This window comes from Medicago truncatula, chromosome 3, assembly GCF_003473485.1.
Source record: "Medicago truncatula cultivar Jemalong A17 chromosome 3, MtrunA17r5.0-ANR, whole genome shotgun sequence".
Taxonomy (NCBI): Eukaryota; Viridiplantae; Streptophyta; class Magnoliopsida; order Fabales; family Fabaceae; genus Medicago; species Medicago truncatula.
Genome location: NC_053044.1, coordinates 26,664,500 through 26,691,060, shown reverse-complemented (window position 1 = coordinate 26,691,060; position 26,561 = coordinate 26,664,500). Strand labels below are relative to the sequence as shown.

At 36.3% G+C, this 26,561-nt stretch overlaps 2 protein-coding genes and 1 non-coding gene across 3 annotated transcripts; 1 reads left to right on the top strand and 2 right to left on the bottom strand.

The window, feature by feature from the left end:
* Positions 1-684: 684 nt before the first annotated feature.
* Positions 685-791, bottom strand: LOC120579836 (small nucleolar RNA R71). Its single transcript, XR_005645579.1, has one exon. It is a non-coding gene; the product is annotated as a small nucleolar RNA R71 (small nucleolar RNA).
* A 12,942-nt stretch (positions 792-13,733) lies between these two features.
* LOC120579572 (uncharacterized mitochondrial protein AtMg00310-like) lies at positions 13,734-14,348 on the bottom strand. The gene has a single exon (XM_039832011.1). The coding sequence runs from the start codon at positions 14,346-14,348 to the stop codon at positions 13,734-13,736; it is 615 nt and encodes a 204-aa protein (XP_039687945.1).
* Positions 14,349-16,167: 1,819 nt separating this feature from the next.
* LOC25481229 (disease resistance protein RPV1) lies at positions 16,168-21,444 on the top strand. Its single transcript, XM_039831233.1, has 6 exons — positions 16,168-16,283; positions 17,020-17,567; positions 18,071-19,181; positions 19,298-19,597; positions 19,744-21,109; positions 21,228-21,444. The coding sequence occupies exons 2-6, from the start codon at positions 17,068-17,070 to the stop codon at positions 21,266-21,268; spliced, it is 3,318 nt and encodes a 1,105-aa protein (XP_039687167.1). The 5' UTR covers positions 16,168-16,283; positions 17,020-17,067; the 3' UTR covers positions 21,269-21,444.
* Positions 21,445-26,561: the final 5,117 nt, after the last annotated feature.

Genomic DNA, 26,561 nt, shown 5'->3' with positions numbered 1-26,561 from the left:
TAATTAAATTGAACTACTCCCTGTCGGAACGATACTCTTTTATACTACTTCGGTAAGACCGTGCACTTGCGGTTTTATCTCATCAAGTTTTTGGCGCCGCTGCCGGGGAGTAAACTAATTTAATTGATTCTTTCTTTGTGATTAGAACTCTCTTCTCTTTTCTCTTCCTCTTCTCTTCTACTTTTCTTTCTTTTTGTTTTTACCACTAACTTCTTGGGTTCTCGGTTTCTTATGCGAAGAAGTAAAAGTCTCGGAGAATTTATTCCTGAGATCGAAAGATTTTTGCATAAGAAAAAGAGAGAAGCACAAAATAATACCGCTATGGCTGAACGTACTCTCAAAGAGTATGCTGCTCCTTCAACAGAAGAGCCACAAGCTATTATCGTGTACCCAACGGTTACGGGTAATAACTTCGAGATCAAGCCTGCACTACTCAATTTAGTGTAGCAAAACCAGTTTTCTGGATCACCCACTGAGGATCCAAATCTCCATATTTCTTCCTTCCTTAGACTCAGTGGCACCATAAAAGAGAACCAAGAAGCCGTAAGACTTCATCTCTTTCCCTTTTCCTTAAGGGATAGAGCTAGCGCTTGGTTCCATTCCCTAGAAGTCGGTTCCATTACTTCATGGGACCATATGAGGCGAGCATTCCTCGCCCGATTTTTCCCCCCATCCAAAACAGCTAAGCTTAGAGACCAAATTACGCGTTTCAATCAAAAAGATGGGGAGTCTCTCTATGAGGCGTGGGAGCGTTTCAAGGAAATGCTTAGACTTTGTCCCCACCATGGCCTAGAGAAGTGGCTTATAGTCCACACGTTTTATAATGGAGCTCTAATGAACAAAAACTACACGGAGGCTTATGCTTTGATTGAGGACATGGCTCAGAATCACTACCAATGGACCAACGAAAGAGCCGTCACCACTCCTACTCCCTCTAAGAAAGAGGCAGGTATACACGAAGTCTCTGAATATAACCACCTTGCTGCTAAGGTTGAGGCATTAACACAAAAAATTGAAAAACTTAATGTTAATGCTGTCCCACCTTCTTCTGCATCCCCTCCTTGTGAAATCTGTGGTATAACTGGTCATATAGGTGTTGATTGTCAGTTAGGTAGTGCTGCCAACATTGAGCAACTGAATTACGCTCAATACAACCAAGGAATGAGGCCAAATCAAAATTTTTACAAAAATCCTCAAGGTTCCTATGGGTAAACAGCACCACCTGGCTATACAAACAACCAGAGAGTAGCTCAGAAATCTAGTTTGGAAATACTGTTGGAAAATTGCATGATGAATCAAAATAAACAACTTCAGGAGTTAAAAAACCAAACAGGATCTCTGAACGACTCTCTCTCCAAGCTCAATACCAAGGTTGATTCCATCGCCACACACACCAAAATGCTTGAGACCCAAATCTCCCAAATGGCCCAACAAGTGGCCACCTCTTCTCAAACACCAGGAGTCTTTCCTGGTCAAACTGAAACAAACCCCAGAGCCCATGTCAATGCAATTTCTCTTGGGGGCAATAAGTTAGAAGAGACCATTACCAAAGCCAAAGGTGTCAAGGGAGAGAGTGTTAAGCTTTTAGGTGAGAAGGATGCGATAAAAACACCACTTGATAAGAACAAGATTCTTAATCCATTAAGGCTCACTAAGCTCAACTTGGAGGCCCAGTTTGCTAAATTCTTAAACATACTTAAAAAGATTTGCATTAAGATCCCCTTTGTTGAAGCCCTATCTCGTATGCCTCTATACGCCAAATTTTTAAAAGAAATTTTTTCAAAGAAAAAGGCTATAGGTCATAAGGAGACAGTAGCTTTAACTAGGGAAAGTAGTGCAATCATCAAGAAGCAACCCCAAAAGCTTAGAGATCCAGGTAGTTTTGCCATCCCTTGTGTGATAGGAAAAGAAACCGTTGACAAGGCCTTGTGTGACTTAGGAGCTAGTGTAAGCTTGTTGCCTTTATCCCTCTTTAACAGGATGGGAATAGGAGAGCTTAAACCGACCGAGATGATCTTAAAACTAGCAGACCGTTCTACTATCCCCCTAGCTGGCTACATCGAGGACATACCCGTTAAAATAGAAGGGATATATATCCCGACTGATTTTGTAGTGGTCGACATAGAAGAGGACCTTGATGTCCCGATAATCTTAGGACGACCCTTCCTAGCTACTGCAGGTGCTATAATAGATGTTCAGAGTGGACGGATAGTTTTTCAAGCAAGTGATGCAATGATTGGGTTCGAGCTGGAAAATGTTATGAAAGGTCCCGCTCTTTATTCTTGTAACATGATTGAAGTACATAATGTGAAAGAACGCTTTCTAGCGTCAACTACACAATATGACCTCTTTGATCCTTTCTAAAGACACTTTCCTAATGTCAAGCTAATGACAATAAACGAGCGCTTCGTGGGAGGCAACCCACGCATTTAACTGCTTTTGTTTTTGTTTTCAAGTTATTTCGTAGGTAATTGTCCGAAGGTGATTCAAGCAAAACGAAAAAAATTTTGAGGCCACTGTCCAGAACCTTGGCACGGCCCGTGCTCACACTGGCACGGTCGTGCCAGACCACGCCTATCCAAAACCACCCAAAGGTCCAGAATGTTGGCACGGCCCGTGCCAAGATTGGCACGGCCGTGCCCGACCACAGGTCAATATACCCCTACCTTTTGGACTTCTTCTTCCCTCACTCTCCAACACAAACTTCTCTCTACTTCACACCTTCTCTCTCAAACCTCCATAACCATACAACTACAAACCTTCACAACTACCCCCAAATCACACCCATTCAAAAATTTTCTCCACCCAATCAATCACAAACACCATTCCAATCATAACCCACCATTCACAAACCAATTTCATCCATCCAAACAACATCCCCAAATTCGTAACCCTCCTAAACCTAACCCAAAAACCTAAAATTCTTCACCAATCTCATAACCCAACCCCCAAAAACTCACTTAAACCTTCACCACAACACTAATCCAACCTTTTCCACCGAAACAACCCTTACCCAAACCACCACACCAAAGGCAAGGTCAAGGCAATGACTTCAAAGAGAAGTGGAAAGGAAGTTGCAAGCTCATCCGGAGGACCTCCCCCAAAGAAGAAAGCACAAGCCAAAAATCATGGCATCATCTTTCGGGACAACAAGCAAAGGGATAGGTACAAACTTCTAATCTCTAAACCTCTACAACCTTGCAGGTACCCCGATAACCATGACATGAATAAGCTGGGTATTAAAGATAATGTGTTAAAATTGCTAGAAAGGCTAGGATGGGTTGATATGTTGAGACCTATGCGAGGGTATGAAAATTTCACCTATGAATTTTTAAGTTCTATTGTTTTTACGAAAGATAGGTTGAACTTTGATAACCCTAACAATAGAGTTTCATTCCGGCTTTTGAATATTGATTACGAGATGTCTCTTCAGCACTTCTGTGATGAGATGGGCTTCGCAAATGCGGGGTTCATCCACGACTCTTGGGATCAAAATTTAAAACCGGTTGACTATCAACCCACCGCCTTTTGGGAGCAAATCACCGGTCTTGACCAATTTAACACACGTGCCAACAAAGCTAGCAACATTCACAACCCCGTACTTCGGTACCTCCAAAGGGTTATGGCTTGCACCATTAGGGGACGGAAAGAACTAGGGAACACTAGGAATGATGAACTCTTCATGCTTTGGGCTATGCTGCACAACCAACCCATTAACACTTGTTTTTACTTGCTTGACTACCTTTCCCTTATAGGAAATAGGTCCGATAGTAGGGGAGAAATAGTAGTTGGTGGTATCATAACATACATAGCTGGGCGATTCGGTGTGAGTGAAGACCTAGGGATAAACAAGATCGAGGGTAACAATAGACTAAACATAGAAACTCTCATCTCTATGAATTTCATCAAAACTCGAGTCCCCTTTGTCTATACACTCCAACTCAATGTGCCCATCTTGATTTTATTGCCTAACCCATCTCGAACTAACACCGAGGTGGAAGCAAATTTGTTGTATGTTGCTGATGACCCACAAGTGCACATAGAGCAGCCTAATGAAGAAACAGAGGATGCACACTTGCATCAGGAAGGGGAAGGTGCACAACTGCACCATGATGAGGCATACCATGACCCTAATGAAGATGAAACAAATGAGGATGCAAGATGGGCATGGATGACTACCGAGGTTGAAAGAATAAACACCGAGCAACAAAGGCAAGGTGTTGAACTCATGAGCATAAGGCATGATGTCCAAAGGGGCAACCGCATATCCGAAGAAAATAACCAAATGCTTCGGAACATGATGCACCACTTTCACCTCCAAGGTCCTCCATATGGACCTCAATGATAAAAATGTGAGCTTTCCTCTTCCACTCTTCCCTTCTTATCCTTCTCCTTCTTCTTCTGCTTCTTCTTCTTCTACCTCTACTTCTCTTTTATTTTTCTTTTCTCTTGAATCATTGAGGACAATGCTTCTCCTAAGTGTGGGGGGGAGCCTAATAAAGTGTCTTTAGTCGTAGTGTTTCCAAACTCCCTTGAACTTTATTCTTTTGTTTTGTTTTATGGTAAAAGGCATAGTTAAGTAGCTAATTTTATTGAAAACATCATGACACAAAAATTTTCATTGTCTCCTCTTATTTTGTTGATTCTTGTGCATAAAAGCAAACTCTTGTGTTTTAAGTCTTCTTGATATAACCACATCTTGTTTTAAAGTGAATAAAATTCTCCAATGATAAAAACACAAAGTTGCTTCCCTTGAGTAAATGTATGAATAGGTATTTTAAGGAAACGCGTTCTAAATCTTAGTGGTGCATTAACCTTTAAAAATTCTCAAAGCGCCAGTAGTATAAGTGAGTATAAGGGAGATCATAAAAAGCCAAAAAGCCAAATAATTCCAAGGATCTCATCACTGAATCTAGATTGGGGAAGGAGGTAGGCCCTCCGACTTCCTACGTGAAGGTGATTGTTATCTTGAGAAAAACTTTAAAAAAGCATTGTTGAAACTAGATTGGGGAAGGAGGTAGGCCCTCCGACTTCCTACGTGAAGACGATGTTTTAAGGAATACCATTGAATCTAGATTGGGGAAGGGGGTAGGCCCTCTGACCTCCTACGTGAAAATGTTGTTCCTTAAATAAAGAACTTAAAATGTGCATATGGCAAAAGAACAAAGATTCTCAAAAACTCCCATCTCTCTTATATGAATTGTAGAAGGAATTTTTCTTGGTTAGTTTAGTACTAGGATTAGACCATGTTTCCTCATTATGCCTATCTTATATAGGAGCAAGAAAAGGGTTGGACTTCACACACACACTCACTTAAAACTTGATCGTTGGGTAGAATAAAGATTTCAAGAAATACTTGAGTTTGTGATTAGTGTACATTTGGGATTTAAGCCCTTGAGGAGACATGTGCTTTAAATTTAGTTGTAATTTGATTTAACTGTTGATGCTACTATGTTTATGCCTTTTGCTTGAGGACAAGCAAAGATTCAAGTATGGGGGAGTTTGATGAGTCAATTATATGTTATTTTAATATGCTTTTTAGTTTAGTTTTATTTAGATTTTATTTAGTTTTATATTAGTATTATTTCCTTTTTAGAATAGTTTACTTTAAAATGCAATTTATTATATTTCAGGGAAGAATATTGGATGGAGAGAGTCTTGGAGCAAAAGAAAGGGATTTGGAGCAGATTGGACACAAAAATATGAAGATTGGGAAACAAAATATATCTCCCACAAGTCAGAAGCTTGGCACGGCCCGTGCTAGACTTGGCACGGCCGTGCCACCCTCCAGATGCCTTTTGCTGCTTTTGCTTTGACTCCAAGCTATTCTATTTTGGCGCACAATCTACCGAGGAATATTCTAGGAATATACTTGCTTAGATTTTAAGTCAATTGTGTACTATAAATAGAGTAGCTAGCCATCACTAAATATTCATCTTTACTTGGAATACAATAAGTGACAATTGCTTTTCAATAAAGTTCTTTTCCTTTCCTTTATTTTCCTGTCTTTTACTTTCATGCTTTCTCTCTTCTCCCCCATGTCTACGATGAACATGAGTGAGTAGACTTCTTCTTGTCTTGGGATTGTTGGATAAGTCTAAATGACATAATCCTAATCAAACCAAGCCCTAAGCCCTAATCTTATGTAACCCTAGTTTCTTATCTGAATTCACCGTCTTAACATGGATTAACCATTATCAAACTGTGGAAACGAAAGTGGAGGGTTTGATAATTGTTCGTCCATTATTCCAAATATCAATTCATAAAACGAAAGTGGAGCTTTGATATTCGAACAAGTGAATTCAAACAAGGATTGCAAAGTCAGCGAAATAGGCTTTGCAATCTTTGAGACATATAGTTTCGATCTTCAAGGGAACTAATAACAATCAAGTCAGCGAAATAGGCTTGGTTGTTAGAGGAACCAAAATCCAATAGTAATCAAGTCAGCGAAATAGGCTTGGTTGCTAGAGGAACTTAAGAGAAACTGTCTTGAGAAATTAGGTCTAACATAACATTATAAGCTTATGGTTTCGGTTTGAGAAGGACTTGTTATTTAGATGAAACCAACGATCCCAAGGCTCTTTTATTATATTGCTTTTAACCGTTTAAAAACCCCCAATCTACAATCTCTTCTCTCTTCTAATCATCTCTAAAGGTTAATTAAATTGAACTACTCCCTGTCGGAACGATACTCTTTTATACTACTTCGGTAAGACCGTGCACTTGCGGTTTTATCTCATCACACCACTGATTGTATATCAAGTGTTCAAGTCAAACATATTTCCCTGTATTTTTTGTTTGATCAGAAGACTCTTGCCTGCGTGCTTGAGCATTAGAAGACTCTTGCTTAGTGCTTGAGCATTGGAAGACTCTTGCCTGTGTGCTTGAGCATTTTGAGAAGTCTCATACTTAGAGAGTATTGAGCATTTGTAATCTTTGTGATTATAGTGAAATCTCCTTGGAAGTGCAAGGGGGACTGGACTACTTCCGTTTTGTGGAAGGAACCAGGATAACTGCTTGTGTCTTATTCTTCTTTTCTCTACTTTGATCTTTTCCGCTGCATATCTGATTCTGGTCATTACATCAGAAGCATTCCCAAACTGCTTCTGAAGTATTATCAGAAGAAGTAATTTTTTGAGAGAAAAAGAAAACACAATTCAACCCCCCCCCCCCCCCCCCCCCCTCTTGTGTTTTTCTCACCTTCACCTTCAAGATAGGAATGAATTTGAACTTGATCCTTCATAGGACAACATCCAAATCAGGCAAAAGATTACTGGTGGATGATCAAGGAACTCAATGACTCTTTAGACGTGCTAAAAATCTCAACGTCTCTCTACTCACCTCTATATAAAGGAGTGAAGACTTGAAGATTAAAGAGACAATCAACACAAGTTAAAAGCGTCAAAACTCTGCTAAATTTGATTCTCAAAAGCACTCTAAATTTCTGCACTGATTTGATATATCTTAGAAATTCTTAAGTCTAGAGTCTTTATTGCATTGTATTGTGAACACCACTGATTGTATATCAAGTGTTCAATCTCAAACATTTTCTGTGTAATTTTGTTTGATTGGAAGTCTCTTGCCTGTGGGCTTCAGCATTAGAAGACTCTTGTTTTAGTGCTTGAGCATTGGAAGTCTCTTGCCTGCGTGCTTGAGCATTTGTGAAGTCTCATACTTAGAGAGTATTGAGCATTTGTAATCTGTGAGATTATTAGTGGAAATCTCCTTGGAAGTGCAAGGGGGACTGGACTACTTCCGGTTTGTGGAATGAACCAGGATAATTGCTTGTGTCTCTCTTTCTTCTCTCTACTCTGTTTTTATTCCACTGCATATCTGATTCTGAACATCACATCAGAAGCAATCCTAACCAGTTTCTGAAGTGTTATCAGAAGAAGAATTTTTTAAAGAAAAAGAAAACACAATTCAACCTCCCCTTCTTGTGTTTTTCTCACCTTCACATTCTTCAACACTACATAAAAGATGTGAATTGATTAATTATAATGATGTCTAAATAAATAAATATATGAATGATGTTAGGAATGAAAAAAAATTACCTGTGGTATAAGTCTTATTTTGGTGATGGTCGGGGTTAACCTTGCATATTTTGTGCATTCGTTCACGATGACACCTTTGGTATAAGTTCCTTGCAATTGTGAAGTTCATTCAACCCAAAATATTAAATAACGTCATATTTGATATTTTTAAAATATTTAAATAAAATAAATAATAAATAATGTAAGTAATCAAAGTAAATTTACTTTGTTTTACTCACACTACTTTGTTTTCCGTACACAGTTATTCTATTTTTCTCATTTTTTTAAATAAAGCCATTTTATAGTTTGGGCTGAAAAGGGGTGTTCCACTAACCCAAATCAGGACAAGGTGATATATTTTAAAAAGACCACGACGTACACATTTGAATATTTAAAGAAACCATTCAAGGAAGAAATGAATAATCTGAAAAATGATTCAAAATTCAACGACAACAACTCCATTTTGCATATATTTTAATCTGAAATTCATTTCCATATTTCAATAACAACAACAACAACCAAGCCTTATCCCACTAAATGGGGTCAGCTACATGGATCAAATGACGCCATAGTGTTCTATCATACACCAAATTTGGATCCAACTCATTGACCTCTAAATCTTTTTTAATGGTTTCTCTAATAGTTTTCCTAGGTCTTCCTCTACCTCTTTTAATTTGACTCTTCTCCATTTGATCTACTCTTCTTACCACGGCATCTACGGGTCTTCTCTCTACATGGCCAAACCATCTAAGCCTATTTTCTACCAACTTTTCTACTATAGGTGCTACCCTCACTCTCTCTAATGGTGTCATTCATAATCCTATCCTGTCTATGTTGGAACAAAATATGTTTTACAATAAAACTTAATAAGTTTTGATGATAACAAGGTATTAAAAAAGGTGTCAATTGGAAATTGCTAATATTTGTTCAAGTTTACAGGACCATAGACAAAGTTGATTAAATTTAATAGGTCTTAGAAGAACAAATAAAGAGCAAGAATATCAACAAAAAGAGAAGCCTAAAGCCTCTAAAGAAAACTGCGTCTGAAGTTATGAAGTGCTCCTGAAGACAAAGTGCCTCTGTCATCAGAAGCAAAGTTCATCAGAAGCAAAGTTCATCAGAAGCTGTGTATCACCAGAAGCTATAGTTCATCAGAAGATGCAACCTAAAGTTTCAAATAGCTGTTTATTGGATTCAGCCTCGTCCAAAGAAAGCGAAAGACTGAAGAAAAGTGGCAACGACTAATTTGAAGGGATTTGAAAAGCATTGGGTGCTTGTCCTTCAAAAAGAGTTGACAAAGTACGAAGTTTACAACCACTACCTCCACTACTCTGCTTTTGTCTACGCTACAAGACAAGAAAAACAGCTCTGCCTATAAAAATGTTCCTTCAAGATAGGAATGGATTTGAACATGATCCTTCATAGGACAACTTCCAAATCAGGCAAAAGATCATTGATATTTGATCAAGGTTTCTCAACGACTCTATTGACGTGCTTAAAGATCTCAACGTCTCTCTCACACCTCTATATAAAGGAGTGAAGATTTGAAGATGAAGAGATACAAGACAACAAGTTAAAAAGCGCCCAAACTCTGCCAAATTTGTTTCACACAAAAGTACTTTGAATTTTTGTGTTCATTTGATATATCTTAGAAATTCTTAAGTCTAGAGAGTCTTTCAATTGCATTGTATTGTGAACACCACTGATTGTATATCAAGTGTTCAAACTCAAACAATTTTATGTGTAATTCTATTTGAATAGAAGTCTCTTGCTTTAGTGCTTGAGCATAGAAGCCTCTTGCTTTAGTGCTTGAGCAAAGGAAGTCTCTTGCCTGCGTGCTTGAGCATTTGTGAAGTCTCATACTAGGTGTAGTATTGAGCAGTTGTAATCTGTGTGATTAAACTTAGTGGAAATCTCCTTGGAAGTGCAAGGGAGACTGGACTACTTCCGATTTGTGGAAGGAACCAGTATAATTGTTTGTGTCTCTCTTTCTTCTCTCTACTCTGTTTTTACTCCGCTGTGTATCCAATTCTGAACTACACATCAGAAGCATTCTTAAACAGCTTCTGAAGTGATCTCAGAAGAAGATTTTTTATTGAGAAAAAGAAAACACAATTCAACCCCCCCGTTCTTGTGTTTTTCTCACCTTCTGTATAGTCTTACCACTCATCCAATGAAACATCCTCATCTCTGCTACACTTACTTGATTATCATGTTGACTCTTAACCGCCCAACACTCCATACCATACAACAACGTCAGTCTGACTGCTGTCCGATAGAACTTTCCTTTCAACTTAAGTGGTACTTTCTTATCGCACAAAACACCTGAGGCTCTTCTCCATTTCAACCACCCAGCTTGAATACGATGACTTACATCTGCTTCTATTTCTTCGTCATTTTGTACGAAGGACCCAAGATATTTAAACCGTGTAACTTGGGGTATGATATGATCTCCAACTTTCACCTCCAATGTAGACTGACTTCTCCTTCCGCTGAAGTTACATTCCATATATTTCGTCTTTCATCTAATGAGAATTAAGAGATTCATTCATTTCTCTCTAGTTATAATAATTACCAAGAAACAATTGTATAAAAGAAAGATAGTGAAATAGTACATCGGTGTAGCATATTTATAGTGACTTGGAGTAACTAACTTTCTACTATAGTTACTACTAAGTAACTCTGGTTTATTCTCACTATACTCTAATAATTAAGGATACTCGCAGAAACCTCACAAGCCATCTTTACGATGTTCCAAAATGCAAGAAACTTGAAACCTTCATAGACAACATGAGCTTAAAAAAAGAGATGATATCTCACCAGCCAGCCATCAAAGCCATTGAGGAGTCCGCATGATGCATTTACTGTTATCTTCTCATAAAACTATGCTTCCTCAAAATGATGCTTGAATGAGCTCAAAAAGATTATAGAATGCTAGAAATATATGGAACAGATTGTAATGTCTGTTTTTTACGACATAGATCCATCGCATGTGAGGTACCACCACCGTACCATACTAGGTGTTACAAACCAGCCTTCGAAAAACATAGGCGAGAACTGAAGCACAATAATGACAAGTTGCAGAAATGGAAAGCTGGTCTCAATGAGTTAGTTTAATTCGTTGGGACTTCAAAATAAAAGGGCCCATCCAGCTTTCTATGTCATAATTTGTATGTTTCAATAAACTAGTAATTCATATCATGTGCATGTTCTGTTTTCTAAATTTTAGTTCTGCATACATTATGGATAACATAAGAAGATGAAGAGTTTTTCTATTTAGATCCTATATATTTCTTATAACACTTATATTTACTTAAAATTTTATAATAAAATTAAAATTGTTCTTTTATATAAAATTTTTTAAAACCTTGATTTCATTCATTGTCACTCTAAAATTTCACCCGCTTTCATCCGCAAACAATTATGGATGGTCAATCAATCTCTATAGAAGATTAAAAAGTGAATCAAAATATCTTTCGTCCATACTCTATTGCATATAAATAATTGAATTTCTTCTTCTTTTTCATTGATGCAAGAGTTTCTATTTTTTTTCTTCTTGTTGTTCAAACGTTGATATGTTATGCACTTTACAACACGGTTATTTAATGGTGCAACATAAACAACGTTAATTAACATCATTGAGGTTAACTTAAATTTAGTTTAAGTGGGTACATGTAAATTTAATTTACATAGTGTACCTAAACTGAGTTTACAAGTAGATACTTAAAATAAGATTTTGTAGAATCATTAAACAAGGTTGAAGAGGTTAAAGCAAAATTTAACTTCTAGTATGTACACTTAAACTGATCATTTTATATGACCTATTTAAACTAAGTTTATATGACTTACTTAAAGTGAGTTTAAGTATTTACACTCAAACTCAATTTACATTATCTACTAAAACTAAGTTTACTGGACCTTCTTAAACCGAGTTTAAGATTAAATTAAATTTTATTTAAGCGTAATTTTGTCATTTTAGTGTGTAACCATGAAAGCATGAAGTGTAATTAGAAAACTTCGAAGATACCAGGATTCAATTATATATTTCTTTCTAGACAAATTTGCATATATGATTAGAAATGAAAAAGTTATTCCAAAACCATGTATTTTTTTTTTTTTTTTTAAAAGTATAGATATTAAAGTGGCTTGAAGAATGAAGTTATGAAGAAGAGATCGAAGATTGTATTGACAAAAATGTCAAATACAAACACCTTTTATCTATTCTCAACTTCATTAATTAAGTAATTAGTTAAATACCAAATCAATATCAAAGGGAGGGTTAGAATTATTATAAATTTCTTGCTTTGGTTAGTAAGGGTCAATCTACTCTATATATTAAGGACCCTTAATATCAAGTGTCTTTAAACACTTTTTTTTTTTTTTTTTGAAGGAAAGAGGCTTATAGCCTTTCATTATTAATCAAAGTAGTTATACAATGAGGAATGTTAAGATGCAAATGGAAACTAGCATGTGATAGCGTTTAGCTAAACTATGGGCAACACCATTGGCTTGTCTTCTAATGAAACTCACATCAGAGTTTACTAAATCGGTCATCAACAAGTGTCTACAATCTTGAATTATTGCCATAAAATCAGAGACACCATTTCCTTTATAAACACTATCTGCCACAATCTTTGAGTCTGTTTCAAAATCCATGCTCACCATGTTAAGCTCTTTCACCCACTGCATTGCTTGTAGCAGTCCTATCGCTTCACCCATCTCTACATCAAGTAAAGGGGATAAAAAGGCTGTTCGACCTGCGACAAAATTACCTTCCGCATCTCTGATACAAGCTGCAAAACCCATCCGGTTAAGTGAATTTGAGAAAGCTGCATCCACATTACATTTAAATCTCCCTAGCACCGGTTTTGTCCAACAGGGGGATTCATGTTGCACGCTAGGAACTTGGATACGTGGCTGTATTTTTTGTGCACTCTTCCAACTGTTCAAAAACGCTTCAGCCCTCTCACTAATTTGTTGAGAAGTTTCCACAACGTTGTTCCATACCTTGTTATTTCTATGTTTCCATATGCTCCATAGAGTGACCGCGAAAATCTGCTGTTGTGAAGTATTGAGCTGTTGGAGGAGAGCGAAAATTAGTTCAGCACAAGTAGCAGTTGGAGAACAGCATTGTTGAATAGAACTCCAAACATTAAGTCGCTGCCAACAAACAGTGCTTTTCCCGCATTCAAAAAACAAGTGCTTGCCATCTTCATCCTTTTCCATGCATACTGCGCAAATATTAGGGCAGTCCACTCCTTTTGCAATCAACCTCATTCGTGTCGGTAAGCAATTGCGACAGATGCGCCATAGGAAATTCTTAATCTTTGGGGGAAGCTTAAGTTTCCAAATAATATTCCAAGAACCAGGGGCTCGGTGCTGCAGCATGGCATCATAATTGTTGATAATATCTCGATATGCACTACGAACAGAATATAAACCATTCCTTTCATAACGCCATACAGCTGAGTCCGTGTGCACAGAAGGGAAGAGAGGAGTCTGCAGTATTTTGCTTGCTGTTCCATCATCAAAAATATAGTGAATAAAGTTTTCATTCCATACCTTTTGATTTGGCTTAAATAAGTGAGCAACAGTAAGCGTGTCCCACATAACTTGTACTTCTGTGATCGGTTGAAGGCAAATAGGATCGTGCAACCAAGGTTCATTCCAAACTGAGATGGTTTCTCCCGTACCTATACTCTACTTTAACCCGCGCTTGATAAAATCTCTCGCATTCCAAAGACTTCTCCAAACATAACTTGGATTATGTCCTAGAGAAGCACTAAAGTAATCACTATGTTGATAATATTTAGCTTTGAGTAGTCTAGTGATTAATGCATTCGGGTTAGTGACCAACTTCCATGCTTGCTTTCCGATCATTGCCAAATTGAAGGCTCGGAGGTTCTTGAAGCCCATTCCTCCAAAGATCTTAGGGACAGAGAGACGCTCCCATGATAACCAATGTAAGCCTCGTGAATTGGTAGAATTATGACCCCACCAAAAGGCATTAAGCATTTTCTCTATTTCGCTAATGAAAGTGCCCGGTAATAAGAAAATACTCATCACATAGGAGGGTATGGATTGAAGGACAGATTTGATCAGAATTTCTCTCCCTGCTTGCGAGAGACACCGACTACTCCATGAATTGATCTTTTTCCAAATTCGATCCTTAACAAACTTGAAAGTCGCTTTCTTACTCCTACCAATCATAGATGGGAGTCCTAGATATTTGCCTGTGCCTAGCACCTGTTTGACCCCGAGTATTGCTGCTAATCTCTCCTGGCAATCCGTAGGTGTATTCCTACTACAGTACATCTCTGATTTTTGCAAATTAATTGATTGCCCCGACGCAGCCTCATAAGATGTTAAAATATTCTTCATTTCCATTGCTTCCTGATCGGAGGCGCCAAAGATATTATGGGAGCACGCGTACAAATACGGACACCCTTAATCGCACCTTTGCTCTCAGCATCTCGGATAAGAGCAGAAAGCCCCTCAGCACAGAGGATGAATAAATAAGGGGATAATGGATCGCCTTGCCGTATACCTCTACCGGGAATAAAGGGCCCAACTTGAACTCCGTTTACCAGGACTGTGTAATCAACTGTCTCAACACATAGCATAATCCATTGAACCCATCTAGTAGAAAAACCCATCTGAATCATGATATCACGGAGATATTCCCAGTCCAACCTATCGTACGCCTTGCTAATGTCCAACTTGAGAGCTACCTCCCCTTGTGTGCCTTTTGTTTTTGCTTTCATATGATGAATTAATTCGATGGCCACTAAAGCGTTGTCAAGAATAGACCTGCCTGGCACAAAGGCGGATTGAGAGGAGGAGATGCATTTGTCAAGGACACCTGTAGGCCTATTAGCGAGGACCTTGGCGACTATTTTATAAACAACGTTACATAGTGCAATAGGTCTCCAGTCCTTCATAGACTTCTGGACATCTCCCTTGGGAATTAAAGCAATATTTGTTGAATTCAAATGAGGAGGGAAGACACCGTTTGCAAGCCATTCACAACCTGCTTTATATACCTCTTGACCGCACATCTCCCAAAAATTGTGGTAGAAACCCGGATTAAAACCATCGGGTCCTGGGCACTTATCTGCTTGCATAGAGAACGCAGCTGATCGAAACTCTTCTTCTGTAAAATCTGCAGTTAAAGATAAGTTGTCTTCATCAATGACTGAGCGTGGTACTAACGAAACAACAGATGCACGGTTACTTGGAAGCTTCGTGAATAATTTTGAAAAGTAATCTCGTGCAATTGTTTGCAATTCCTCCTCTTTACGGCATACTATTCCTCCTGCATCTTCAAGGTGTGCGATTCGATTTACTTTCTTGCGAGAAGTAGCAGCAGCATGAAAATATTTAGTGTTTAGATCCCCGTCACGGTACCAAAAAGATTTTGCACGCTGTTTCCAATATATATCATCCTGTACAAGCAGCCTGTCGAGCCTTTTTTTAAGAGTAATGAAAGAATCAATATTTGAGTCTGTGACGCTTGTGCGAATCCTTGCAAGCTTCTTATGAACTTTGCTAACATGTCTTTAAACACTTGTTAGAATGATTCACAAATATATAAGTCATATGTATTTTTTTTTTTTGAAAGAGTCATGTATTTTTATCCCCATTATTATGGCAACGTAAATAATGTCGAGTTGGTCTTTTTTTGTCGATGGTGATTGTCTGAGCTTGTTCGGGTGGGATTTCATGGGGTATGGCCGAAATAACATATCTATGTAAATTGTTATTATTATTATTTTTTCGATAAATTATCATAAGATTTACTAACGTCAATATGGATGCTGTCTTTTCATTTTTTTTTATCAAGTAATTTTAGTGGATAGAATTTACCTTAAAAAAATCTTGTTAATAAGTTTTTTAAAACATTATTTTTTGAGGGTGTCCAATGTTCGAACCCTAAACTTTGCATATATTGTACTAACTGAGCTAAACATTTGGGATAAAATTTAAAAGGAAACAAGTGATAAATTATATTTAAAAAAAAAAATTCAATTTTATAAAGTTTAGATGTTGAATGAGATTTTTAAAATAAAGTTTCTATTTAATACACAAGTATTTAATTTTTTGGTTAAAAGTATTTGGAACCCAAGTCAACAAGGTTACTGTATGTTACAGTGAAATCACATTTGTTATTTTGATCCAAAATTGATTCCAGCAGAAGCTAAGCCATACAGTCTTTTTCTCCTCTATTGCATTAAGCTGGATCTGACTTTGGTATGATCTTTTTTCCATCAATTTTAATTTAGCTTAGATCAAGAAATTTGTATATGAATGAATGTTATATTAGTCTTCATATTTCTTATTTGTACCCCATTTTTACTGATTAAGAAATTACTCTGTTTTGTACCTGAAAATGCTGCTCTGTTTGACAAAAAGTATCATACATTCTTGGGTTATTTATGACTAATTTTATGCATGGACTCCAATGATGTTTAACCTTGTTGCTTGAATTAAATTCTATGTTTTATTTGGGTTGCTCTTCATTTAATCTGAGTAAGATTCTTTTATTGGGAGGTTGAGTAGCTCAACTGGTTTGAAGTTTGAACTCACGGATAAGAAGTTGGAGACTCTCGGTTCAAACCTGGACGAAATAGTCAATACTTAATCTAACAACTAACTACTAGGATTTGTCATTTAAAAAAATGTCAAGATTCTTTATCAATTCATATCATTAAGCTTTTAATGTCTATTTGTTTACTGAGTTTTTTCATGTTCAAAATAATTGTATAGGTTTCCCACATCATAAGCAATCTTTCCGAGAATCTCAAACAACTTGAAATAACATGTGCTGTTTATTTATTAAATCCATAGATGAGCAATATGTGAACTTTGAACCGCTTGATCTGATGTCAATCAAATTTATGAACTGAGAACTGAGTACCGGTCAAAAATGTCATTGACACGAAGTATGAACACATTTAACAATAAATATTTTTAATTTTGAGTGCAGCATTTTGATTAGTGGAGGCACTTGGAATTCATAACAGCTGTGCCGAAAATGAGCAGTGCTATTTCCTCTATAGTTTCTTCTGATGTGGTGCCTCAGAAAAAATATGACATTTTTCTTAGCTTTCGAGGTGAGGATACTCGCAGAAACTTAACAAGCCATCTTTATGATGCTCTGAGCCGAAAGAAAATTGAAACCTTTATGGACAACAATGAGCTTCAAAAAGGAGATGAGATCTCGGCAGCACTCATCAAAGCCATTGAGGAGTCACATGCATCTATTGTTATCTTCTCAGAAAACTATGCTTCCTCAAAATGGTGCTTAAATGAGCTCAAAAAGATTCTTGAATGCAAGCAATATATGGAACAGATGGTGATACCTGTTTTTTACAACTTAGATCCAGCAAATGTGAGAAAGCAGACTGGAAGTTACGAGCAAGCCTTTGAAAAACATAAGCGAGATTTGAAGAGCAATAATGACAAGTTGAAGAACTGGAAAGCCGCTCTCACCGAGGCAGCTAATTTAGTTGGTTGGGACTCTCGAAATTATAGGTAAGTAAAACGAACTATCCAACTTTCCACATGTCATGACTTGTAAGTTTAAAAAATTCTAAGTAAATCAATAAGCTATATCCTATGATTTGCAAGTTTGTTTTCTAATATAGCACAATTTCTTACTACACAAGTTTTTTCATCTCCATATTTGTGATTGGAAATGAACATAAATTTTAGAAAATGAAAGCTAAAAATAATTTTAGAAAGTAAACAGGCCCAATTATTTGGAGAAGTAAACAATGATGTTGATGTGCCTGGCCATACGGGTAGCCTGAAATTATAATTTTTTTTGGAATTTTCTTTAGGATTTAACTTCCTAAAAAAAAATAAGACATTAACTATCTTCTGTGTCTTAGGTAGTTGATTTGCTCAAATCTCATTTTTGCTTCTTTTCTTGCTATACTCTGCCACCATGTTTTTATAAATTTTGTTTTGTGCTAATCATATGCATGTATTTTTCTTCTGTTGTAAACAATTCTTCCCCCTCTTTCCTATGTTAGGAGTGAACCAGATTTCATTAAGGACATTGTTGAAGATGTTTTGCGGAAACTGAATCTTAGATACCCATATGAAATTAAGGGTCTTGTTGGAATTCAGAAGAATTATAAACAAATTGAATCAATGCTGAAAATTGGGTCACATGAAGTCAGAGTCCTTGGAATATGGGGCATGGGTGGCATAGGAAAGACCACCCTTGCTAGGGCTTTATATGCTAAAATGTATTCTCAATTCGAAGGTTGTTGCTTACTCAATGTAATGGATGAATCAAACAAGTATGGACAAAACGTTGTACACAATAAACTTTTGTCTTCATTGTTAGAGGAAGAAAATATTCATCCTGATGCATCCTACATAGAAGCCCCTTTCTCCGAGAGAAGGATTGGGCGTAAAAAAGTTTTAATTGTGTTGGATGGTGTAGAAACCTTAGAGCAAATAGAAGATCTTATCCCAAAAATTGATGGTCTGGGACCAGGTAGTAGGGTCATTATTACAACTAGAGATAAGCACATATTTAGTCAGTTGAGTAAATGTGAAATATATGAGGTTAAGGAATTAGAGAAGCCTGATTCTCTTCAGCTATTCAGTTTGACTGCCTTCAAAGAAAAACATCCAAAAACTGGATATGAAGATGTATCAGATAGTGTAATTGCCTATTGCAAAGGTAACCCTCTGGCTTTAAAAGTTTTAGGTGCAAATCTCAGTTCAAGGGGCCGAGAAGCATGGGAAAATGAACTGAAAAAGCTCCAAAAGATTCCCAATCAAAAGATTTATAATGTGTTAAAATTGAGTTATGATGACTTAGATCGTTGTCAAAAGGCCATATTTCTAGACATCGCATGCTTGTTGAGTGGACAGGGTAAAGATTTTGTCAGAGATCTATTGGAAGCTTCTGAGTTCTTTGCAATAAGTGGGATAGACGTCCTTCTAGATAAAGCTCTCATTCAACTAGATTCAATTTTGCATGTCAAAAGGGAAGTTTGTACTATAGAAATGCATGATTTGTTACAAGAAATGGGACGGGAGATTGTAAATCAAGAATCTGAAGATCCTGGAAAACGAAGTCGACTGTGGAAAGCTGAAGAGATATCTGATGTATTAAAAAATAACAAAGTAAGTAGAGGATCAATTCCCTTCTACATCAAAATAACACATCTATGTGATTATGAAATATAACAAGGAAAGTATATGTGACAATCATTTCTAATTATTGATGTAATTTTTATCAGGGAACTGAAGCTGTCGAAGCGATAACATTCGATAGTACAGATGTGGGGGATCTTTACTTGAAGTCTAATTCCTTTAGAAGGATGACAAATTTAAGATATCTTAAAATCTATAATAAATCTAGAGGAAACACGTGCAATGTGTACTTTCCCGATGGTCTTGAGTGGATTTCTGATAAATTGAGGTATCTTCGATGGGAAGGATACTGTCTTGAGTATTTGCCATCAACCTTTTGTGCTGAAATGCTCATAGAGCTTCACTTGAGTCATAGCAAGCTTAAAAAGCTATGGGATGGAGTTCAGGTACAAATGTGTTTGGATATACTTGTTAATTTGTTGAAGTATGAGAGGAAGTCTAATGCTCATTCTTAAAAAGTCTCTATTTATGCTTAATTAGGTTTAGTTTCTCTATTTATGAATTTAAATGGTGTTTTTATTTCTTGTTACAGAATCTTGTGAATCTAAACATACTTTGGCTTGAATCCTCCAAAAATCTGATTGAGATCCCAGACTTATCTAAGGCTACAAATCTTCATAGAGTATATCTTTTTCAATGTGAAAGCCTGGGTCAGCTCCATTCTTCGATCTTTTCTCTCCCTGATCTTAGATATCTAGATTTACGAGGTTGCAAAAAGATTGAAAGCCTTAAAACCAACATTCATTCAAAATCTCTTCGTGAACTCTTACTCGATGATTGTTATTCTCTCACAGAATTCTCAGTGACATCGGATGAAATGACAGAGTTGTCCTTAGGTGGCACTGCTATACGTGAATTGTCTTCATGGATTTGGCGTAATAGAAAACTTACTTCGCTTGGCCTATCTGAGTGTAACAAGCTTAACATTGTTGGGAATAAGTTAACAAATGATCATGGACTTGGGTCTGTTACTGAGCTAGACCTTTCAGGGTGCACAGAAATCAATGCATTAAGTCTGTGGTCCATCCTTGATGGCATACAATCTTTAAAACGGCTAACATTACATGAGTGTTGCAACTTGGAATGTCTCCCTGAGAATATCCGAAACCATTCAATGCTAAAATGGCTTGATTTAGATGGTTGCAGGAAACTTGTGTCTCTAACAGAACTTCCGGCATCCCTAATAACTTTGAGTGGCATTAATTGCACTTATCTGGAAACAGACTCCACTCAACGGTCATTTCTTGAGAACATGGTACAAATTTTCTCTAAAGACCCTTTTCATGTAAATAAAGATGCCAATTACCTTTTCTGGCCAGGAGCACAAGTTCCTTGCAAGTTTGATTTTCAAACAATGAAGGCTTCAATAACCATTCCTCCTATTCCAAAATATAACCTGTCTGGTTTCATATTCTGCACCATTCTTTCTGAGGGCTTCCTTTTTCAGAGTCACCCCCTGCATTGTATCATCTTAGAACACGGCAAAGAAGTCGACAGGTGTATTATTTGTTTTGCCCTTTATATTGTGAGATTAATTTCAGATCATGTATTGTTAAGTTGGTATTGTTACAAAAGAGAAAAATTTGGAAGTAATGATTGTAAACTATCATTTCAATTCATACATAACGTAGAATTGGGGTGGTCAACGGAGGGGATCAAAGGGTGTGGGATCTTACCTGTATATAACTTAGAACATAAGTCGGATCTGGCTGGTAGGGAAATTGGTAAATTAAAATTCAGTAATCAATATTCTGACAGGTCTAATTGGTCTAACAATGAAATTGAAGATGGCCAGGAAAATTATAATGATGAGTTACAGCCTTCAGCAATTGGAGGTGAAGTCATAAGCTCCAACATTGAAAATGAAGATGACCAGAAACATCCTTGCTGTTCAATCGGTATGAATCTTCTCATCTACTTTCTAATTATAAATTCCATATTAGTTTATTTTGATATAGAAAGAGTTTAATCCTTCAAATGAATAATTGTTTTAAAATTCTCATGATTCCTGGACAGGTCTTTATTTGAGGCACTTGCTAAGAGGGTCAAAAGAATAATACAAGTCAGAAATGTTGTGATCTCTTTCTCCTGTTTTTCATGTAAAATCTTGTGATACGTTGCTTGTTACTTATACCATTTCAGAAATATTCCTAATTTTATTCAGTTTTTTTGTGCTGAACTTGTTGGTATATTAATCAATTTGTGTATGGATCCCTATTCCCTTGTGGTTTCATGTTCTTGATCACAATGGTTGAAGCGCCACTTTCTCCAAGCATAATACGCTTTACCGCCAAAAGAATTTTCATTCCCGTTTCTCTTTCCCCTTTCTGCAGTAGCTGCTCGATTTTCATGGTTGAGTCATATGAAAGAAACATAAGAAGAACAATGGTTCTGTAAATGGGTTTTCCTGTTTAAATGATACAGGTCTAAGATATTGGTGTTTCCCACAAAATAACAGTCTATAATGTTGGTTCTATTGTTTACAGTTCTTACTGTATTTGGCATTGTCAACTAAAAATTTCCCATTCCAATGATGTCAACTGTCAAAACTATACTCAGATCATTGTAAAATACCATTTATCAATAGAGTTAGGGGCATGCACTGTCGGTGTAAATTTCTTTCACACTGACAACCAATAAGAACTTACCACTTTGCCAAACTGACTGGGGAAGGTAAGGTAGTTTATGCCGTATGCCAAATTTGGAAATCAACTTGGCATCATGCAGACTAAGTTATCTGTTAGACTAATTATCATGTATTGAAATTAGGCAGAAACTCAGCAAATTATATATTTTGAGATGGAGTGAGTAACATTTATTCATGATTTTTTTATTTTATTTTTTTATTTTTTTATTTTTTTTATCCTACATAATGATCAAACCACATCTCTTTCAACCCAGCACTTACAATACTTGAAATTTATTTATTTTAACTAGATAAGAAAAAGTAACCAGGTTTTCAAAGTAAAATGTATGTTACAATGATACTTGAAATTTGAAATTCCTAGATCTTATTTGTCATTTGAAATTCACTCAATTTAACTTGAACAAAATACTTTATAAAATTTCATTAAATTAAAAAATTCTCTAAACTAATCATCCAAACAATAAAATTTACTTAGAAGGATTTGAATTCTCTCTAAATATATATCCTCTTGTAGCCATATTTTAATCAGCCGGCGTCTTGCACATTTATGCATCTGATCTGACTACGCATTGGAATCGAAACTTCTATGAAGGGAAACCATGAAATCCACATGTTATTTTATATTTTAATTTTGATCAATCCATATAAAATCACGACCAAAGCATTATGAACTGTTGTACCTAAACACTTAAAAATGAAAAAATTGGTGTCTAAAGACATTCATCTAAATTATTGGAATTATTTGGTTAGGCCTGCTTTTGATTCCGGTAGAAGCTATTTATTGATTCCGGTAGAAGCTAATTGCCCTGCTGGGATTGTGACTGTCATTGTACATTCTTTTCCTCCTCAATTATTGCTGGATTCTGACTTTGGTATGATCTATTTTCCGTCAATTATAATTTAACTAGTTAGTTTCTCTAATTGTAGTTTATTCATAATTTTATCCTTGAATTTGAAATCAATATTGGCAAATATTTCAAATTAGTCTTTCAAATTGGTTCTGAAGAATGAATGCTAAGTTAGTCTTCATATTTGTTAATTACTACTCAATGTTTAAAAGGCTAATGAAGAGAAACCCTGATAAAACCTAGAATTCAATTCAAGCAACAAGGTTAAACATGATTGGAGTCCATACATAAAACTAGACTTAAATAGCCTATGAATGTGAAGTAATAATTAATCTGGCCCGTGGAATTGCCATATTCTATAGCTTTCCTAGATCAAAAAATACACATTACCTAGGTCGATATATGAGCAATATGTGGACTTTGAACTGCCTGATCTGATGTCAATCTGATTTATAAATCTCAATATGTAACACTATCACGAGTGCCAGTACAAAGAGTAACCGAGAACAAATTTAAACATCAAATATTTTTTATGTTTGAGTGTAGCATTGTGATTAGCGCAGCGCTTGGAATTCATAATGGCTAGGAAGCAAACAAACAGTGTTTTTTCTTCTTCTGTGGCATCTGTGAAAAAATATGACGTTTTTCTTAGCTTTCGAGGTGAGGATACCCGCAGAAACTTCACATGCCATCTTTATGATGCTCTGAGCCGAAAGAAAGTTGAAACCTTTATAGACAACAATGAGCTTCAAAAAGGAGATAAGATATCGCCAGCACTCATCAGAGCCATTGAGGAGTCACATGTGTCTATTGTCATCTTCTCAGAAAACTATGCTTCCTCAAAATGGTGCTTGAATGAGCTCAAAAAGATTCTTGAATGCAAGAAATATATGGTACAGATTGTGATACCTGTTTTTTACAACATAGATCCATCACATGTGAGGAAGCAGACTGGGAGTTACAAGCAAGCCTTCGCAAAACATAAGCGAGATTTGAAGAGCAATAATGACAAGTTACAGGAATGGAAAGATGCACTCACTGAGGCAGCTAGTTTAGTTGGTTGGGACTCTCAAAATTACAGGTAAACAAAACGAAAAAATTCGAAGTAAAATAAATAAACTATTTCATATCATTTACATGTTTTGTTTTCTAATATAGCACAGCTATTTACTACATGAGTCTTTCATCTCCATATTCTTAATTGGAAATGAACATAAATTTTAGAAAACAAACACTAAAAATAATTTTTGAAAATAAACAGGCCAAAGTAATAGTTGACACAACCTTCTGAAAACTACCAAAGTCATAGAAAATATACATTTATTACCTTGTGTCTTTGGTATTTTGTTTCCCCAAATCTAATTTTTGTTTGTTTCTTGCTCTACTAAGCCACTGTCACCTTATTGACTATAAATTTTGTATACTAATCATATAGATGTACTTTTCTACTATTGTATTTGTTAGACTTGTAAAATCTTCTTCCCCTCGTTCATATTCTAGGATCGAATCGGACTTCATTAAGGACATTGTTAAAAATGTTTTGCGGAAACTGAATCTTAGATACCCATGTGAAATTAAGGGGCTTGTTGGAGTTGAGAAAAATTATGACCAAATTGAGTCAATACTGAAAATTGGCTCAAATGATGTTAGAGTCCTTGGAATATGGGGCATGGGTGGCATAGGAAAGACCACTCTTGCTAGGGCTTCATATGCTATAATTTATTCTCAATTTGAAGGTTGTTGCTTTCACAATGTAATAGATGAATCAAACAGGTATGGACATAATGTTGTATACAATAAACTTTTATCCTCATTGTTAGAGGAGGAAAATATTCATCCTGATGCATCCTACATAGAAGCCACTTTCTCCAAGAGAAGGATTTCACGTAAAAAAGTTTTAATTGTGTTGGATGGCAGAGAAACCTTAGAGCAAATAGAAGATCTTATCCTAAAAATTGATGGGCTGGGACCGGGTAGTAGGGTCATTATGACAACTAGAGATAAGCACATATTTAGTCAGTTCAGTAAATGTGAGATATATGAGGTCAAGGAATTGAACAACCATGATTCTCTTCAGCTACTCAGTTTGAATGCCTTCGGAGAAAAACAGTCTAAAATTGGATGTGAAGATCTATCAGAAAGTGTAATTGCCTATTGCAAAGGCAATCCTCTGGCTTTAAAAGTTTTAGGGGAAAATCTCCGCTCAAGAGGCAAAGAGGCATGGGAAAATGAATTGAAAAAGCTCGAAAAGATTCCAAATAGGAAAATTTATACCGTGTTAAAATTCAGTTATGATGACTTAGATTTTTTTTAAAAGGCCATATTTTTAGATATTGCATGCTTTTTGAGAGGAGAGCATAAAATATTTATAATAGATTTGTTGGAAGCTTGTAAGTTCTTTGCAGAAAGTGGGATAGAAGTCCTTTTAGATAAAGCTCTCATACAAGTAAAACCAAATTGGCACTCGTATGCCAAGTTTGAAGTTGATAGTTTACATATGCATGATTTGTTACAAGAAATGGGACGGGAGATTGTTAATCAAGAATCTATAAACCCTGGAAAACGAAGTCGGTTGTGGAGAGCTAAAGAAATATCTGATATATTAAAAGAAAACAAGGTAAGCAGAGGATGCAATCACTTATATATATATATGAAAATATATGTATGTAATTATAAAATATAACAATGAAAGTACATATGACAGCCTTTCCTAATTATTAATCTAATTTTTGTTGTCAGGGAACTGAAGTTGTGGAAGGTATAATATTCGATACTACGGAAGTTGGGGATCTATACTTGAAGTCTGATTCCTTTAGAAGGATGGCAAACTTAAGATATCTTAAGATTCATAATATATCCAACGGGAGCATATGCAATGTACATTTTCCTGATGGTCTCGAGTGGCTTTCTGATAAATTGAGGTACCTTCAATGGGAGGGATATTGTCTTTAGTCTTTTCCATCAAACTTTTGTGCTGAAATGCTTGTAGAGCTTAGCATGACTCATAGCAAGCTTAAAAATCTCTGAGATGGAGTTCAGGTACAAATATGTTTGGATATACTTGTTAACTTTATAAAGGTACAAGAGGAGTCTCGTGCTATTCACAAAATTGTAGCAGAGCTAGGATGACATGCCTCTATTTATTCTTAACTAGGTTTTGTTTCTCTTTTAATCAACACTTATGCATGTTTATTTCTTGTTACAGAATCTTGTAAAATCTAATCACAATCTGCCTTAATTACTCCAAAGATCTGATTGAGATCCCCGACTTATCTAGGGCTACAAATCTTGGAAGAGCATCTCTCTGTCAATGTGAAAGCTTGCGTCAGCTCCATCCATCCATCTTTTCTCTCCCTCGACTTACATTTCTAGATTTAGGAGGTTGCATTACTATTGAAAGCCTTAAAACGAACATTCATTCAAAATCTCTTCGTGAACTCTTACTGGATGGTTGTTCATCTCTCACAGAATTTTCGGTTACATTGGAGGAAATTACAGAGTTATTCTTACGTGGCACTGCTATACGTGAGTTGTCTTCATCGATTTGGCGTAATACCAAACTTACTTCTCTTTCCATAACTAAGTGTAACAAGCTTAACATTGTTGGGAATAAGTTATCAGATGATCATGGACTGGGGTCTGTTACACAGCTAGACCTTTCAGGGTGCACAGAAATCAATGCATTAAGTCTATGGTCCATACTTGATGGTATACGATCTTTAAAACGGCTAAAATTGAATGAGTGTTGCAACTTAGAATGTCTCCCTGAGAACATACAAAACCATATAATGCTAGAATGGCTTGAATTAGACGATTGCAGGAAACTTGTGTCTCTGACAGAGCTTCTATTATCCC

Bases quoted from the DNA above. Each gene is read 5' to 3' on its own strand.
- LOC120579572 (XM_039832011.1), bottom strand. From the start codon at position 14,348: ATGTACTGTAGTAGGAATACACCTACGGATTGCCAGGAGAGATTAGCA.
- LOC25481229 (XM_039831233.1), top strand. From the start codon at position 17,068: ATGAGCAGTGCTATTTCCTCTATAGTTTCTTCTGATGTGGTGCCTCAG. The intron at 17,568-18,070 runs GTAAGTAAAACG...TTCCTATGTTAG, and splicing joins TGGGACTCTCGAAATTATAG to GAGTGAACCAGATTTCATTA. The intron at 19,598-19,743 runs GTACAAATGTGT...TTCTTGTTACAG, and splicing joins AGCTATGGGATGGAGTTCAG to AATCTTGTGAATCTAAACAT.